General features: G+C 40.9%; 1 protein-coding gene across 10 annotated transcripts in view; it reads right to left on the reverse strand.

The window, feature by feature from the left end:
• The window catches only part of LOC128689066 (sorting nexin-24), a 66,166-nt gene that overhangs the window by 30,703 nt on the left and 20,208 nt on the right, over positions 1–15,255 (reverse strand). For all 10 annotated transcript variants that reach the window (XM_053777140.2, XM_053777145.2, XM_053777141.2 and 7 more), the window contains one exon: positions 7,565–7,749. Coding sequence is in view for 3 of the 10 variants with exons in the window: in XM_053777145.2 (XP_053633120.1) it covers positions 7,565–7,749 (185 nt within the window). In the remaining 7 variants the exon portion in view is untranslated. The remainder of the gene's footprint in view (positions 1–7,564; positions 7,750–15,255) is intronic.

The following is a 15,255-nucleotide window of genomic DNA, read 5'->3' on the forward strand; positions in this document are numbered from 1 at the left end:
TCGGTATGTAGCTGCTGCTGCTGACCATAGTCTTCCCACAAGTGACTAATGCCCACTGCCTTTGTGGCCCTCTAGAGTTATTAACTTCCCACTGACCCACACTGTAGCTGGGCCATCTTGCATGCCTAACTCAATCTTCAATCATAGACATGCCTCACATGGTCAAAGGCCCAACCTGATTCTCTTCTATAGGGACATGCCCCTCCTTGTTGATCAGACATCCCCTTCTTGGAATTTCAGGCACACTTCTGGTGGCCCTCCACACTGCACTGGCAGCACCTACCGTGGGTGTCACATCGTTGCTCTGCTTCTTCTGGCCAAACAAAGAACTTCCCTTCCTACACAGCATTAGCTGTTTGCCAACAACAACTTTCCCATCCAGTCTTAGGTCTTTCTTCTTTCAACACACCAGCTGTATCCCACCACCAGTCTTAAGTACCAGACTTAAATGACTTGAAAATATTTTACCTGATTCAGTACTATCATCCCAGCTGAACTATACATATGATTGTACTTTCAAATTTTGTAGTCCTTCAGCACACTGGGTACTTCCTGCATTTCCCAGAATAATGAATGGTTCTCTCCAGCAAGAGTGCCAGAATTCAGGTTTTCCTGCAACAAGATTAATCCAAGACTGTCCTCACATACCTGCTGATCTGGTGGTGCCTGACTCTCAAGTGGCTTAGACTGGTGTCTTTGGCATCTATTCTAGTTAATTAGCCCAGCAACACTTGTGGTGTTTGCTTCACCACACTTTCCACTTGGCACAACTTCTGCACTTGTAAAGCCACCTGCTATTCCTGCTTATTCAACTGCTCACCCCTTCCCCCCCCCACCCTTATAATTCAGTAGATAACAAAAAGTGCCTTTCAAATGGTGAAACAAACTGGGAACTTGGCATGGATATTCTCAATGAATCATGAATCACATTGTTAATAATTATATTACAGTACTACATACATATTCATAGAAAAGTACTAAGCAAGTGGGGACATACAGGGCCCGAAGAATAGAAAATAATAAGATTTGATTCAAGGAAGAGGAAGGATACCGAATGGACGATGGTGAATGAATTTCCTTCTTTGATCACCTTTTGGGAAATGGTTGATGCAGTTCAATAGTTAGAAATCACCCTGAACAAAATTTAAACAATGAGCCTCAACATGAATTCATTAGGTAACAGTCTTGCTTACTAAATATGTATACTAACTGCCTATTGAACCATACCTGGAATAGGTGGCAATTTTTACCTAGTACAGTGGTCCCTCGTTTATCGTCGTTAATCCGTTCCTGGAAGTGCGATGATTATCGAAAGAGACGATTTTCAAATCAATTTTTCCCATAAGAAATAATGTAAATACAATTAATCCGTTCCTGACACCCAGAAGTATTAAAACAAAAACATTTTTTTACATGAAATACAGATGTAGTACATAAACAATACAATGGGACATGATGAACGAAATATTAACAGCATAACACTTACCTTTATTGGCAATTCTTCTTAGTGTATGGAAGACTGGAGGAGGAGAGATTGGATTAGTTACTGTTTGGAAGGGGAATCCCATTCCATCAACACCTTAGGTACCAAGTCCTTTTCTGGGGTTACTTCTCTGTTTCTTAATGCCACTAGGACCAGCTTGAGAGTCAATGGAGTCCTGTCTCGCAAAAAAAGTGTCCAGAGAGCTCTGTTTCTGGCGTCTCTTTAAAACTTCCCTAAAATGGGCCAAGACTCTGTCACTGTACAAGTTGCCGATATGGCTTGCAACATCCTTCTCAGGGTGAATGGTAACACTTATATTAGCAGAGTGTGAGAGTGGAGCCCAGACTGCCTGTGTTGCCTGTTGTAGACCTAAGCGCTGAGTGAGGACAAGGCCGGGAGCACAGCGCTCTCATGCGGCATCACGTGACGTCACACAAGCTAGTCACTGAGCCTAGCAAGGGGTCAACTATGTAAAACATATGGATGGTACTAACTATGATACTCAGATAACATATACATATACAGGGAATCAGCAACTATGCTGACACCTTCTCCTCTGCAGCAAGATTCTGAGCTGTGATCTGTTGCTGTTCCTGCTGAAGCTCTTGCAACTCCTCAGTGGTTAGCTCTTCATTGTGGTCCTCTACCAACTCTGCCACATCCTCCAAACTCACATCCAACCCCATGAAACTCCCCAATGCAACAATAGAGTTCACAACTGTTATAGGCTCATCAGGGTCAGCCACAAAACCCTTCAAAATCCCTATTGTGGACACAATCTGGCCACAATTTTCTCCAAGCAGAGTTCAAAGTCCTGGTAGTCACTCCCTCCCAAGCTTTACCTATAAGGCTTATGCAATAGAGAATACTGAAGTGTTCTTTCCAAAAATCTCTTAGGGTCAAGTGAGTGTCTGAGGTCACATTAAAGCACCTTTCAAACATTGCTTTGGTGTAGAGTTTTTTAAAGTTTGAGATGTCCTGCTGGTGCATGGGCTGGAGGAGAGGAGTGGTATTCGGGGGCAAGAACTTTGCTGTGATGAACCCAAACTCCTTCAGAATTAGATCAGAACTGTCCATTACTAGGAGGCACTTGAGATCCAATTTCTTTTCCAGGAGGTAATTCTTCACACTAGGGCCAAACACTTCATTGAACCACTCGACGAAAATTTCCCTTGTGACCCATGCCTTACTATTAGATCTCCAAAACACGCACAATTTACTCTTCATAACATTGTTTTTCTTGAACACTCTGGGATTTTCAGAATGGTACACTAGTAACGGCTTCACTTGAAATCCCCACTAGCATTAGCACAGAACATGAGCGTCAGCCTGTCTTTCATAGGCTTGTGTCCTAGCAGTCCCTTTTCCTCCTGAGTAATGTAGGTCCTCTTTGGCATTTTCTTCCAAAAGAGGCCTGTTTCATCACAATTGAACACTTGTTCAGGTTTCAGTCCTTCAGCCTCTATGTACTCCTTGAATTCACTTATGAATTTTGTAGCTGCAATTTTGTCCAAACTGGCAGCCTCACCATGCCTTATCACACTGTGTATGCCACTATGGTTCTTAAATTTCTCAAACCAACCTTTGCTGGCCTTAAATTCACAAATATCAGTACTAATTGCAGGCAATTTCTTTACCAGATCGTCATGCAACTGCCTAGCCTTTTCACAAATAATCAACGTCATAAGACTATCTCCTGCTAATTGTTTCTCGTTTATCCACACCAATAATAATTTCTCAACCTCTTCGAGTACTGGTGATCTCATTTTTGTCAGCATATTTATTTCCTTTTTCTTGGCCATGATGGAAGATATGGTTGTATGGGATTTGTTATACATCCTGGCCAGTTTGGCCACATGTACGCCACTTTTATATTGTTCAATGATGTTTTTTTTAAATTCAATCATATTTCTCACCTTTTTTACCAAAGGCTTGGCACTAGGAGCTTTCTTTGGAGCCATGGTAGCTTATTTAGCACTTGCAAGCAATAAAATGAATGAAATATTATGAAATATTTCGTATGAACACGTGAGAGGTCCGTCACTCACTGGTAAACAATGGCACACTGACTGGGAAGGGAGGCCGAGGCGGATCAGAGCCGTGAGTAAGCGTCCAGGACGAACGACGATTAGCAAGTCAACCGACCATTTGTGAGCCAATGTTTGGACTAAAATAACGCAACGATTTCTGAAAAGGATGACTATCGAGCCCGACTATTATCGAGGGACCACTGTACTTAATTTGCTTACTGAACCATATGTAGTATATGTGGAGTTTTACACCCAAGTTTTATACCCAAGCCCCACTGATGATTTTCATCACAGTGGGGCTTTAGGGGACTGAGGGATTTTTTTTTTTTTGAGGGGGGGGGGGCGGAACTGAAACCCGGAAGTCTCCCCTTGCTGCCACCACGGCAGGCAGAACAAATAAAACGAGATTATGAATGCTTGGGATGTACAGCCACGTCTAGTAGGTTATTCCTATTCATAACACCTGATAGTGAATTCCACAAAGTGATTTTTCTAAGATGTCATGGCTGGCTGGAATTAGTGCCAGCTTCTTTTTATGAAGCCCTGCTTGACATATAGCCCAGAATATACAAATCACACTAAAAATGGTATTTCCATTAGCCATTGCTTCAAATATTTCAGTGAGCCCTCAGAACTTACCATACCAAGACAGGTACCTCTCCACAATACAGTGGACCCCCGGATTACGACGTCATCGGATTACGTAAAATTCGGATTAAGTAATGTTTTGCGTCAAAATATTGGCTCGGTTAACGACAAAGAGCTCAGTTAAAGTCATTCGTCTTGAATGTGTCTGCGCGGCCTGAGCGACCTGGCCACTCCATGTACAGCCAGTGTCATTGTTTACAAGCCAGTGAGGACGATTCCACGTGTACATGTGATACATTTTGTATTATTCCATTGTTTTTTGTGCTTGTAACTGCTAAATAAGCTACGATGGGCCCAAAGAAAGCTTCTAGTGCCAGCCAGCCCCTTTGGTAAAGGGCTGAGAGAGAGGGGAGAATGTGCCTTTTTCAGTGTGGATCAACGAGAAACAATTATCCGAGAAACAATTAACCCCAGAGGATTAGCCACCCAGGATAACCCAAGAAAGTCAGCGCGTCATTGACGACTGTCTAACTTATTTACATAGGGGTCCTTAATCCTGTCCCCCCAGGATGCGACCCACACCAGTCGCCTAACACCCACGTGAACAGGAAAGAATGCCTGAAACTAGTGCTCATATTGGTGATTTTAAGGCCAGCAAAGGTTGGTTTGAGAGATTTAAGAATCGTAGTGGTATACACAGTGTGATAAGGCATGGCAAGGCTGAAAAATTCCAACCCCAACAAGTGTGTAGTTGTGACGAAACAGGCCTGTTTTTGGAAGAAAATGCCAAATAGGACCTACATTACTCAGGAGGAAAAGGCACTCCCAGGACACAAGCCTATGAAAGACAGGCTAACTCTCATGTTTTGTTGTAATGCTAGTGAGGATTGCAAAGTGCATCACTCTCATCACTCACCATATCTCATCACTCATCAATAAGTCTTCAATAAAGGTAAGTGTCACTTTATTATTTATGTATTTATTCTGCGTGTCTCATTGTTTTCTGTGTAGGAAAATGTATATTTCATGTGAAAAATGATTTTGCTTAATACTTTTGGGTGTCTGGAACAGATTAATTGGACTTCCATTATTTCTTATGGGGAAAAAATAATTCGGATTATGACAGATTCGGTTAAAGACACACTCTCTGGAACGGATTAATGTCGTAATCCGGGGGTCCACTGTACAGACCAATTAACGAGTTATGAATTTCGTTCACTGGCAATTAAGTACAGTATGTACACCAGGGGTTACATTTCTAAAAATCACCATTTTAATCTAAATTAGTGCTTACTAATCTAAAGAACATATGAAAAACAAGTTTCATTACACAGACCTCTCAAGAAACCAAAGAACTTTTTTAAAATATCGTAAAAAGTGAAAAAAAAAAAAAATATTGACCATATTAGTTGCTGCTGTTGACAAATAAGTTTATGGAGACTGTTGATGTTGCACTACTGGGTTCAGGTAAATGGCTGTGGCTTGTGTGTTGCTGTGGATACAATATTTTGTAGTGCATCACTTGCTATATTTCTCCCAGCAGTACTTTATACAGGTGATAATAAGGCATCATCACCTGCTCCAGACCCAGCTTCTAGATATGTTAGGGTCCTTTTTCAGCAAAGAAAGCTGTCAAATATATATTTTTGTGAAGGCTCTCCTTCCTTCTCATACAGTTTTAGTGTAGGATATGCCCTAATGCTGTATCATCTGAGCACGAAGAATAACCCTCTTCCTTATTTTTCCTCAATTCACACATTCAGTAACTTTTCTGTCTTGATTTAGCTGTACTGACCTTTTTTGTCACACTTTTCAGCAGTCATTACACAAGCTCTTATTTTCTTCTCATCCCTTCTGACTACAAATGAGTGCTGTCTCCATGACACATGAACCTACAGTAAGCATGTATAAACCCTCATGCATAAGTCTTCTTGGCACCTCAGCATCACTACTACAAATATTCCTCTTGAGTACCATGGTTAATATCTTAGAGACAGGTTGGGGTGTTGAAAATATCATCCAAAATAGAATGATAAACATAGGAGTCACTATTACACATGACATTCCCAGGAAGTAACTAGTGGTGCAGATAGCAGTGCTGGTGGAGAAGGGGAGGTGCCTCCCTCCAAAATAATTTCTGGATTGTACTGAACTCACCCATACACCATGCAGGGCAGAAGGAAAAAAAAAAAGTCACAGCATGCATTACCAGCATTACTCATTCTAGATTGATCCTTTCCTGCTTTACAGCATTTAATACTGACCATTTTCTCATGCTGTATATTTTCAAATATAATTTCTCAGTCATGCTAAGAAAATCTTTGGCAGTCTAATTGCATTATAACTGACAATTTACTGTACTCTCGAGATTCTACCTGCCTTTCAGTTGCTGCTGCTTTCATCATCATTAGGGTGTTGGTGGTAGGATTCCTGGTGCCTTGTCAAACCCTACACCAATTGTAATTTTTTGTCAAAATGCTTTAATATCTAAGAGAATAATAGATGAGGTCTAACAAATTTGCAGATTTCCTTATTTTGATTATCCAACATTTTTACTGATGGGCATCCCAATAATATGGTAGATTTAAGTACCCAAATCTCTTCTGGCTTGATGACATTTCCATAACCATATCTCTATTTAGGTTATTATTTCTTATGAATGTCGTGGTTATCCAGATTACCGTTACTGTAATACATATACGTATTACAGAGATTTTTTTTTTTTAATAACACACTGGCCGATTCCCACCAAGGCAGGGTGGCCCGAAAAAGAAAAACTTTCACCATCATTCACTCCATCACTGTCTTGCCAGAAGGGTGCTTTACACTACAGTTTTTAAACTGCAACATTAACATCCCTCCTTCAGAGTGCAGGCACTGTACTTCCCATCTCCAGGACTCAAGTCCGGTCTGCCGGTTTCCCTGAATCCCTTCATAAATGTTACTTTGCTCACACTCCAACAGCACGTCAGGTATTAAAAACCATTTGTCTCCATTCAATCCTATCAAATTCACTCACGCATGCCTGCTGGAAGTCCAAGCCCCTCGCACACAAAACCTCCTTTACCCCCTCCCTCCAACCTTTCCTATGCCGACCCCTACCCCGCCTTCCTTCCACTACAGACTGATACACTCTTGAAGTCATTCTGTTTCGCTCCATTCTCTCTACATGTCCAAATCACCTCAACAACCCTGAATTTGTAGTTTGTAAGTTAGGTGGGATTACCAAAACTGTTGTCCAGGAAGGGTATTACAGAGATATTTTCTACAAATCACAAAATGAGCTCAACTCTTGAAACAAAATTTGTTATGCAGACTTCATTATAAGTTATATAAATATTTCACTCAGCAGAAACTCTAAGAACATAATGTCCCATTAATCTGTAGGAACAAATGTATGTCTAACACATTTGTGCCCTTTGACTATACTTATTTTGTCTGCTACAAATCAATGTTTACTTACTCTTGACGTGGAGGCTGGTAATTGTGAACTTGTAAGAATGCTAATAAAGCTGGTGGAGTTGGCTGAAGCAGAAGAGTGGAATGTAGCCAGAGTTCTAATCCTGCTCGACGTGTCTCCAGTACTTTAGGGGTTGTGTTTCGCAAGCGTTTGGGAGGAAATTCTGCCGTTTGATACAGCTTGTGCAACTGAGAATAAATAAATATAGTATATAATTACAATTTTTTTTTTTTACCTCTGGTGCAAGTATCATGCAACCAAATAATTTTCATGTATTTATAAATGTATGAATACAGTAGGGCCCCGCTTTACAGCATTCTGCTAATACGGACATTTCAAATTACAGTGGAACCCTGAGTTTCATACTCCATGACTATCGTACGCTTCAAGTTTAGAACCGTTTTGTCAGCTCAATTTTGTCCCGAGTTTCGCACTGTGCCCCATGTTTTGTCCCACGTACCAAAACTGTCCGCCTGCCTCCGCAGTTGTGAGTCAGTGTGACTTTGTTTCTCAAGTGAATATAAACATTTACATTAATCCATCTATGATATTTTCTTCAAAATTATATAAGAAACATGTTACATAGTATATATATAAAAGCATGCAATGTTTATATGTGAGGTATGTTTAATAATAATCACTCTTGGGCACATTAAATGTCTTATATTAGGTTAATATAGACATTTTCATTAACCCATCAATGATATTTTCTTAAAAATTATATAAGAAACACATTACATAGAATACAGCATATAAACATACAATGTTTATATGTTATCAAGTGGTGAGTAGCGGCGTATCAAGGAGGGTGGAAGGTAAACATTACGTTTTCTCTGATGCAAGCTACCTACACTGAATTCCTACAAATAAATGCTACTCACTTCTTGCCCTACATTAAGACTACAAATATTTTAAGATAAGTAATGAATGTACTGTAGCAGTAAAAGACAAAGAAGGGAAATAACACTAGAAGGCTTTGATACCTGAAACCCTTATGGAGGGGGATTCCCAACTCCCTGGAATGGATTAACTGTATTTACATTAATTCTTATGGGAAATACTGCTTCGACTTTAGAACATTTCGATTTTAATACTAGCTCCTGGAATGGATTAAGTCTGAAACTCGGGGTTCCACTGTATGACCAAAACTCGCTATATGGCTCCCCCCCACCTGACTTTCTAATACGGTCACCGCGCCCCACCCGGTTTGTTTACATTCTCCATGAGCTCTGTAAGCACCACCTCTCTCCATTATGTCTGGAAACTCCAAAATTTCAAGCGTTTTTAAAAGTTATTTCATATTCCATATACAGTGGAACCTCAAATTTCGAACGTACCACTTACCGAACTCTTCGAAAATAGAACGCTTTTTTCAAACCAACTTTGTCCCTAGTATCGAACTCGCCCCTTTTTTCGAACCACCGGGTACCGGACCTGTCCGGCAACCCGCTATGTCTGCGTCCCCACACAGGCACCGTGAGCCAGTCTGGTTTTGTTGATGCTTGAGTGAACACTAACCTGTGCTCTCATTCAAACATTTTACGATTATTTCATTGTGTTTAGTGCTTGTGGGACTGTGAAATAAGCTACAATGGGCCCAAAGAAACTTGCTAGTGGTACCCCTGTGGTAAAGAAAGTGAGAAACACCATAGATGTGAAGAAGGAAATAATACAGAAGTGGAATGATGTCCAAATGTTTGTGGAGAAGTATCACCCTAGCCAAGCTGAAACAAGCCATCTTTGCAACAAGTTCAGTGACAGAACCATGTCCCATTTTAGGGAAATCTTAAAGAGGCACCAGAAACAGAGGACTGTGGACAGTTATTTTGTGAGACAGGGGTCCAGTGACTCTCAAGCTGGTCCTAGTGGCATTAAAAGACAGAGAAGGGAAGTAACCTCAGAGAGGGCTTTGATACCTAAAGTCTTCATGGAGGGGGATTCTCCTTCCAAACACTAACCCCAACTCCCTCTCTCCTCCTCCAATCTTCAATAAAGGTAAGTAAAATGTTATTTTATATGTTTATTTAAATTTATTAATACATAATTGAACACTATATTTGTTGTATGTAAAACTATAATTAATCTCTATAAAATGTACTCTTTTGTGAATATTTTTGGGTTTCTGGAACGGATTAATTGTATTTCCATTATTTCTTATGGGAAATATTGCTTCGCTTTTCAGGCTTTTCGAATTTAGAACTAGCTCCTGTAACAGATTAAGTTCGATATTTGAGGTTCCACTGTACAGTGGACCCCCGAGTTTCGTCGGCTTCGACTTTAGTGAAATCTGACTTTCGGTAAGTTTTTTCGGCAAAATTTAGCCTCGTGGTTCGTGATTGGACTCGTGATTCGGCGACTGTCTGGTGCCCGTCCGCCCGTCACCGCGCACACAAAGCCAGTCTCCTGCACCATTCACACTCAGTGTGCCATTGTTTGCCAGCACGTGACCACGCCGCGGGTTTATACAATACATTTCATAATAATCCATTGTTTTTTGAGCTTGCAACTGCTAAGTAAGTCACCCTGGGCCCAAGGAAAGCTAGTGCAAGCTTTTTGGTAAAGAAAGTGAGGAACACGATCGAATTTAAGAAGGAAATCATTGAAAAATATGAGAGTGGAGTGTGTGTTACAGAACTTGCCAGGATGTATGGCAAACCCCATTCAACCATCACTTCGATCATGGTGAAGGGAAAGGAAATAAAGTGTGCTGTTGTTGCAAAAGGGGTAGATATGCTGACAAAGAAGAGATCGCAAATCCTCGAAGAAGTGGAAAGGTTATTGTTGGTGTGGATTACCCAAAAACAGTTAGCAGGAGATAGTATTATGCAGTCAATAATACGTGAAAAGGCAAGGCAGTTGCATGACGATCTCATAAAGAAAATGCCTGCAACAAGTGGTGATGCTTGTGATTTTAAGGCAAGCAAAGGTTGGTTTGAGAGATTTAAGGAGCATAGTGGCATTCACAGTGTGGTAAGGCATGGCGAGGCTGCCAGTTCTGACAGAAAAGCAGCTGAGAAGTTTGTACAGGAGTTTAAGGAGTGCATAGACACTGGAGAATTCAAATCCTAACAAGTGTTTAATTGTGACGAAATAAGGCCTCTCTTGGAAGAAAATGCCAAAGAGGACCTACATCACGCAGGAGGAAACAGCACTCCCAGGACATAAGCCTATGAAGGATAGGCTTACTCTCATGTTTTGTAGTAATGCTAGTGGGGATTGCAAAGTGAAGCCTTTACTGGTGTATCACTCTGAAAATCCCAGTGTGTTCAAGAAAAACAGTGTCACCAAGGGTAATTTGTGTGTGATGTGGAAGGCTAACAATAAGGCATGGGTCACAAGGGGAATTTTCCAAGACTGGTTTAATGAAGTGTTTGGCCCCAGTGTGAAAAAATACCTCCTGGAAAATAAATTGCCACTTAAGTGCCTCCTGGTAATGGACAATGCTCCTGCTCATCCTCCAGACTTGGAAGAGCAAACAGTGGAGGAGTTTAGTTTCATCACAGTGAAGTTCTTGCCCCCTAATACAACTCCTCTCATCCAGCCCATGAACCAGCAGGTCATTTCAAACTTCAAAAAACTGTACACCAAAGCAGTGTTTGAAAAGTGCTTTGAAGTGACCTCAGACATTGAATTGGCCCTAAGAGAGTCCTGGAAAGATCACTTCAATATCCTCACTTGCATAAACCTTATAGGTAAGGCTTGGGAAGGAGTGACTTGCAGAACTTTGAATTCTGCTTGGAGAAAACCGTGGCCAGAATGTGTACAAGAGAGGGATTTTGAAGGGTTTGGTGCTGATCCTAAGGAGCCTATGTCAGTTGTGGAATCTACTGTAGCATTGGGGAAGTCCCTGGGGTTGGAGGTGAGTGGCGAGGATGTGGAAGAGTTGGTGGAGGGCCACAGGGAAGAGCTAATCACTGAAGAGCTGCAAGAGCTTCATCTGCAACAGCAAGAGATTACAGCTCAGGAAATTGCTGCAGAGGAGGAGGAAAAGAGATGGAGGACGGTGCCTTCTTCAAAGATTAAGGACATTTGTGCAAAGTGGACTGAAGTGCAAACATTTATGGATGAACTTCACCCTAACAAAGCTGTTGCAGGCCGTATTGGCAACATGTACAATGACAGTGTTGTGTCCCACTTCAGACAAATCTTAAAGAAATGCCAGAAACAGAGCTCACTGGACAGATATTTTGTGCAACAAGGGTCCAGTGACTCTCAAGTTGTTCCCAGTGTCTTTAAAAAATAAAGAAGGGAAGTAACCCCAGATAAGGACTTCGTACCTGAAGTCCTAATGGAAGGAGATTCTCCTTCCAAACAATAGTGACTCACGAAATCGTAATGACACGATTGCAAACAAACCATACCACAGGCGGGATTTGAACCCTTGGTCAGAGAGTCTCAAAACTCCAGACCGTCGCGTTAGCCACTGGACCAGCTAGCCTCAATAAGATTCGCCCAACTAGGTATATTTCTACACCATAGGAAGGTTAGCATAGGCACCACTGTGACCGCAAATGCAAGTTTTTACAGACGAATCTCCAGCTAGCGTGGCCATGATGAACTCTAGCTCAAGTCCCCTCAATGCTGTCTGCCAGCTTAGTTCATATTTTGCGGCACTCAGGTGCTGCCCTCTCTAGGCCTGCCCAGGTCAGTGGGACGCTAGTCCCACTCGCACTCACTCACTCAGCGGCCCAGACTCAGACAACAAGTCTACTCCCTCTCTCCCTCGTGGGTATGGCCCTCCCAGGCCATGGGCACAAACACACGAGCCTGCGCACCCACCATGACTTTGCAAATAAAGTAAGAAGCCTCCAAAGACGTTTATAATTGAACCCTGCTTTCAGCTTGCCAATTAACTATTAAACAATAAGAGGGGCCTGGAGACGTGACTAATGAACAGAGGATATGTTATTTTAGTGCCAAGAATGTCTGCATTGTTTATTCTGGACCCTATTTTGAAATTGGCATCTTTTTTAATTTGCATTAAATTGGCCAAATTGCCAATTTCTGACCACTTTATTGGGTAGCTGAAATCGGTAAATGGGCAGTTTCTTGTACTCAATTGATAGAAAAAATGGAGTTTGGTTGACTGGAACAATGGAATTGGCTGAAAATAGGGCTCAAAGTCGGCGAAATCCCCAATGCGTATATATTGCCGAGATCGCTAACTTCACGGGAGTGTAATTCCCTAAGTTTTCGTACTTTTGGTGTCATTACCATCATGAGAAGATTCTCTATCATTTCATAAGAAATTTTTTTTTTTCCAAAAATTTTTTGACACTAGGAGACACTTCAGGATTTGGGGTTGCGACAGTCAAAGGGTTAATGGAATGTGCCTTGAGCAGACCTCAAGTGCCACAGAGTTAATTTTTTTCTAGGCAAAGGTTCAGATCTGTGTTGTTTAGGATATCTTCCCAGCTTGTTTCATTTAGGATATGGTTGACTTGTTCCCACTGTATGTTTTTATTAAGTTGAATTTTGTGAAAGCACCCTCATAACTGATCACATTTGAATAATTGTGAAAATAATGTGTTATCACCCACCTACACTGGTCATATACTGGCCTTGATTCTGTCCACTGTCAATTCTCACAGTATTAAAGAAATATTATTGAGGTAATCTCTCTCTCTTAATGTTACTGTATCTGATCATAGTGGTGTTGCTGTTAATCTTGATATTTTGGTACTGGTTTCTTGTAAGTGCATACTATTTTTTCTGAAATTATTGAAGCCTTGATCTTGACCAGATTGGTGTGTTGGTGAAGGATGCCTTGGGCAAGGTGGATGCATCTGCACTGTCTACTGACCAGTTAGCAAAGATTCATGATGAGGTGTTTGTGGCTGTGAATAAGGTCTGTTCGTTGAACACTAAAAGCCCCTCGATTCACGATGTTGCCCCTTCATATGATTCCTCTATTGTTCAGCCACATAAGTCTTGTAGGAGTGCAGAGCATCAGTGACAAACTATATATTCCTGGATCATGGTGTTATTATGTAGAAGCCCACAGAGTAGTCATGAATGCACATCAGCTTGTAAGGTGGAATACTGCAAAGGAAAACAACTTAAATCTTGTTGTGGAAATCAGAGACTCCTGTTCAGTCATCTCAATGACCTGCTAGGTCATGTATCTGAACCTGCTTTGCCTACCTCTGAGTCTGCTTTTCTTTTAGCTGGCTTTGACCTTTTTGTCAGAAAATAGAGAATATTTGGTTGGATTTTAATTCAACTCAAGCAACTCTGTGACTGTCTGTGGTTGTTCTGGTGCTTTGTCAAGCCATAACGGCTTGACAAAGCTCCTGGAGAGCGAAACGTTGCCACAATAAAAATGTTACATTAGTTGCACTTGTGTCCTTTTACTTTACATATTGTCGGTAATTCTACCAACATTATTACGTTCTGGTCATGATGTATCACAGATTACCTTTTCTCATGTTGCTCCACTTGGGAAGAAGGGGGTTCTGAGGAATATCACAAATTCTAATAAGACATTGTGCATTAGATCCTATCAATATCTCAAAGATCATGCTTGTATATGAATCTACAATTCCTTTTATACCTGCGTTGATTAACCATTGATTTTAAAGTAGATGTTTTCCACAATCAGTGAAGGGGGCTTCGGTTCGTCTGCTCCTCAGGAAGCCTTCCTATGATTCAGAAAATGCCAAGCTATCATCCTGTTTCTGCTAATGTTTCTTTCAAAATTGACTGAAGGTGCTATTTTAGATCAATTGTTTCTTTCCTGCAGTGGAGTTGTGTATTACTGTGTGTTCAGTCTGTGTACAGGCCATATAATTTAACTGATACAGCTGTGTATAAAGTTTATAAAAGATTTGGTACTGAATACTTGTGTAAGAAATGCATTACTGTTAATTTTATAGGACCTCTCTGCTGCATTTGATATCAATGATCATGGATTACTGGTAAGTAGTCTGTTAAGTTGTGGCCTTAGGTATACTGCACTGCTTATCAAATTGCATCTCTCTAGTCACTCATATCAAGTACTAGTTAATGATTCTGTATCTGAGCTGTCTCCTTTGCCCTTTGGTGTTCTTCAGGGCTTTGTTCTTGGTCCAATACTGTATACTATGTTAGTGGCTTAGCCTTGCTGTTAGATGTCCATGGGGGTTGATTATCATTATTTATATCTGGGCTCCAAATGTGGAAGATGCAAAATTCTGCTTTAGTTCTCTTTTGCTGGACATCTGGACTTGCATGACAAATAGAAAACAAACTAAATGAGAGTAAGACAGATATTGATTGTCAAGGAAAGCCTCAAGGAAGTACAGACTGAAGATTTTGCTACTTTGGATTATAGAACTATCAGTTTGCAGATCATGGGATCAGCAAGAAATATAGGTGTCTACCTAGATTCTTCAGTGTCATTATTTGGATACACCAACCAAATTGTTAAATCTTGCAATTTTCACATACATAATTTCTACGCATTTAGAAAATACAGTATCTTGATGAGCAGAGCATCTTGGTTCTTATCCATGCATCTGTTTCCTCTTGAACTCATTTTTTCAATTGCATGTTTTTGGGTTTGAATATTTGGTTAAAGAGGACTTTAGTCTGTACTGAATCATGCATCTAGACTGGTATTTTTGCTCTAAACCGGGATTCTCCCTAGTCCCCACTTGTGAGAGCTGCACTGGCTCCCTATCAGGACAAGAATTTAATTAAAAATGCACTTATTA

This window comes from Cherax quadricarinatus, chromosome 21, assembly GCF_038502225.1.
Source record: "Cherax quadricarinatus isolate ZL_2023a chromosome 21, ASM3850222v1, whole genome shotgun sequence".
Classification (NCBI taxonomy): Eukaryota; Metazoa; Arthropoda; class Malacostraca; order Decapoda; family Parastacidae; genus Cherax; species Cherax quadricarinatus.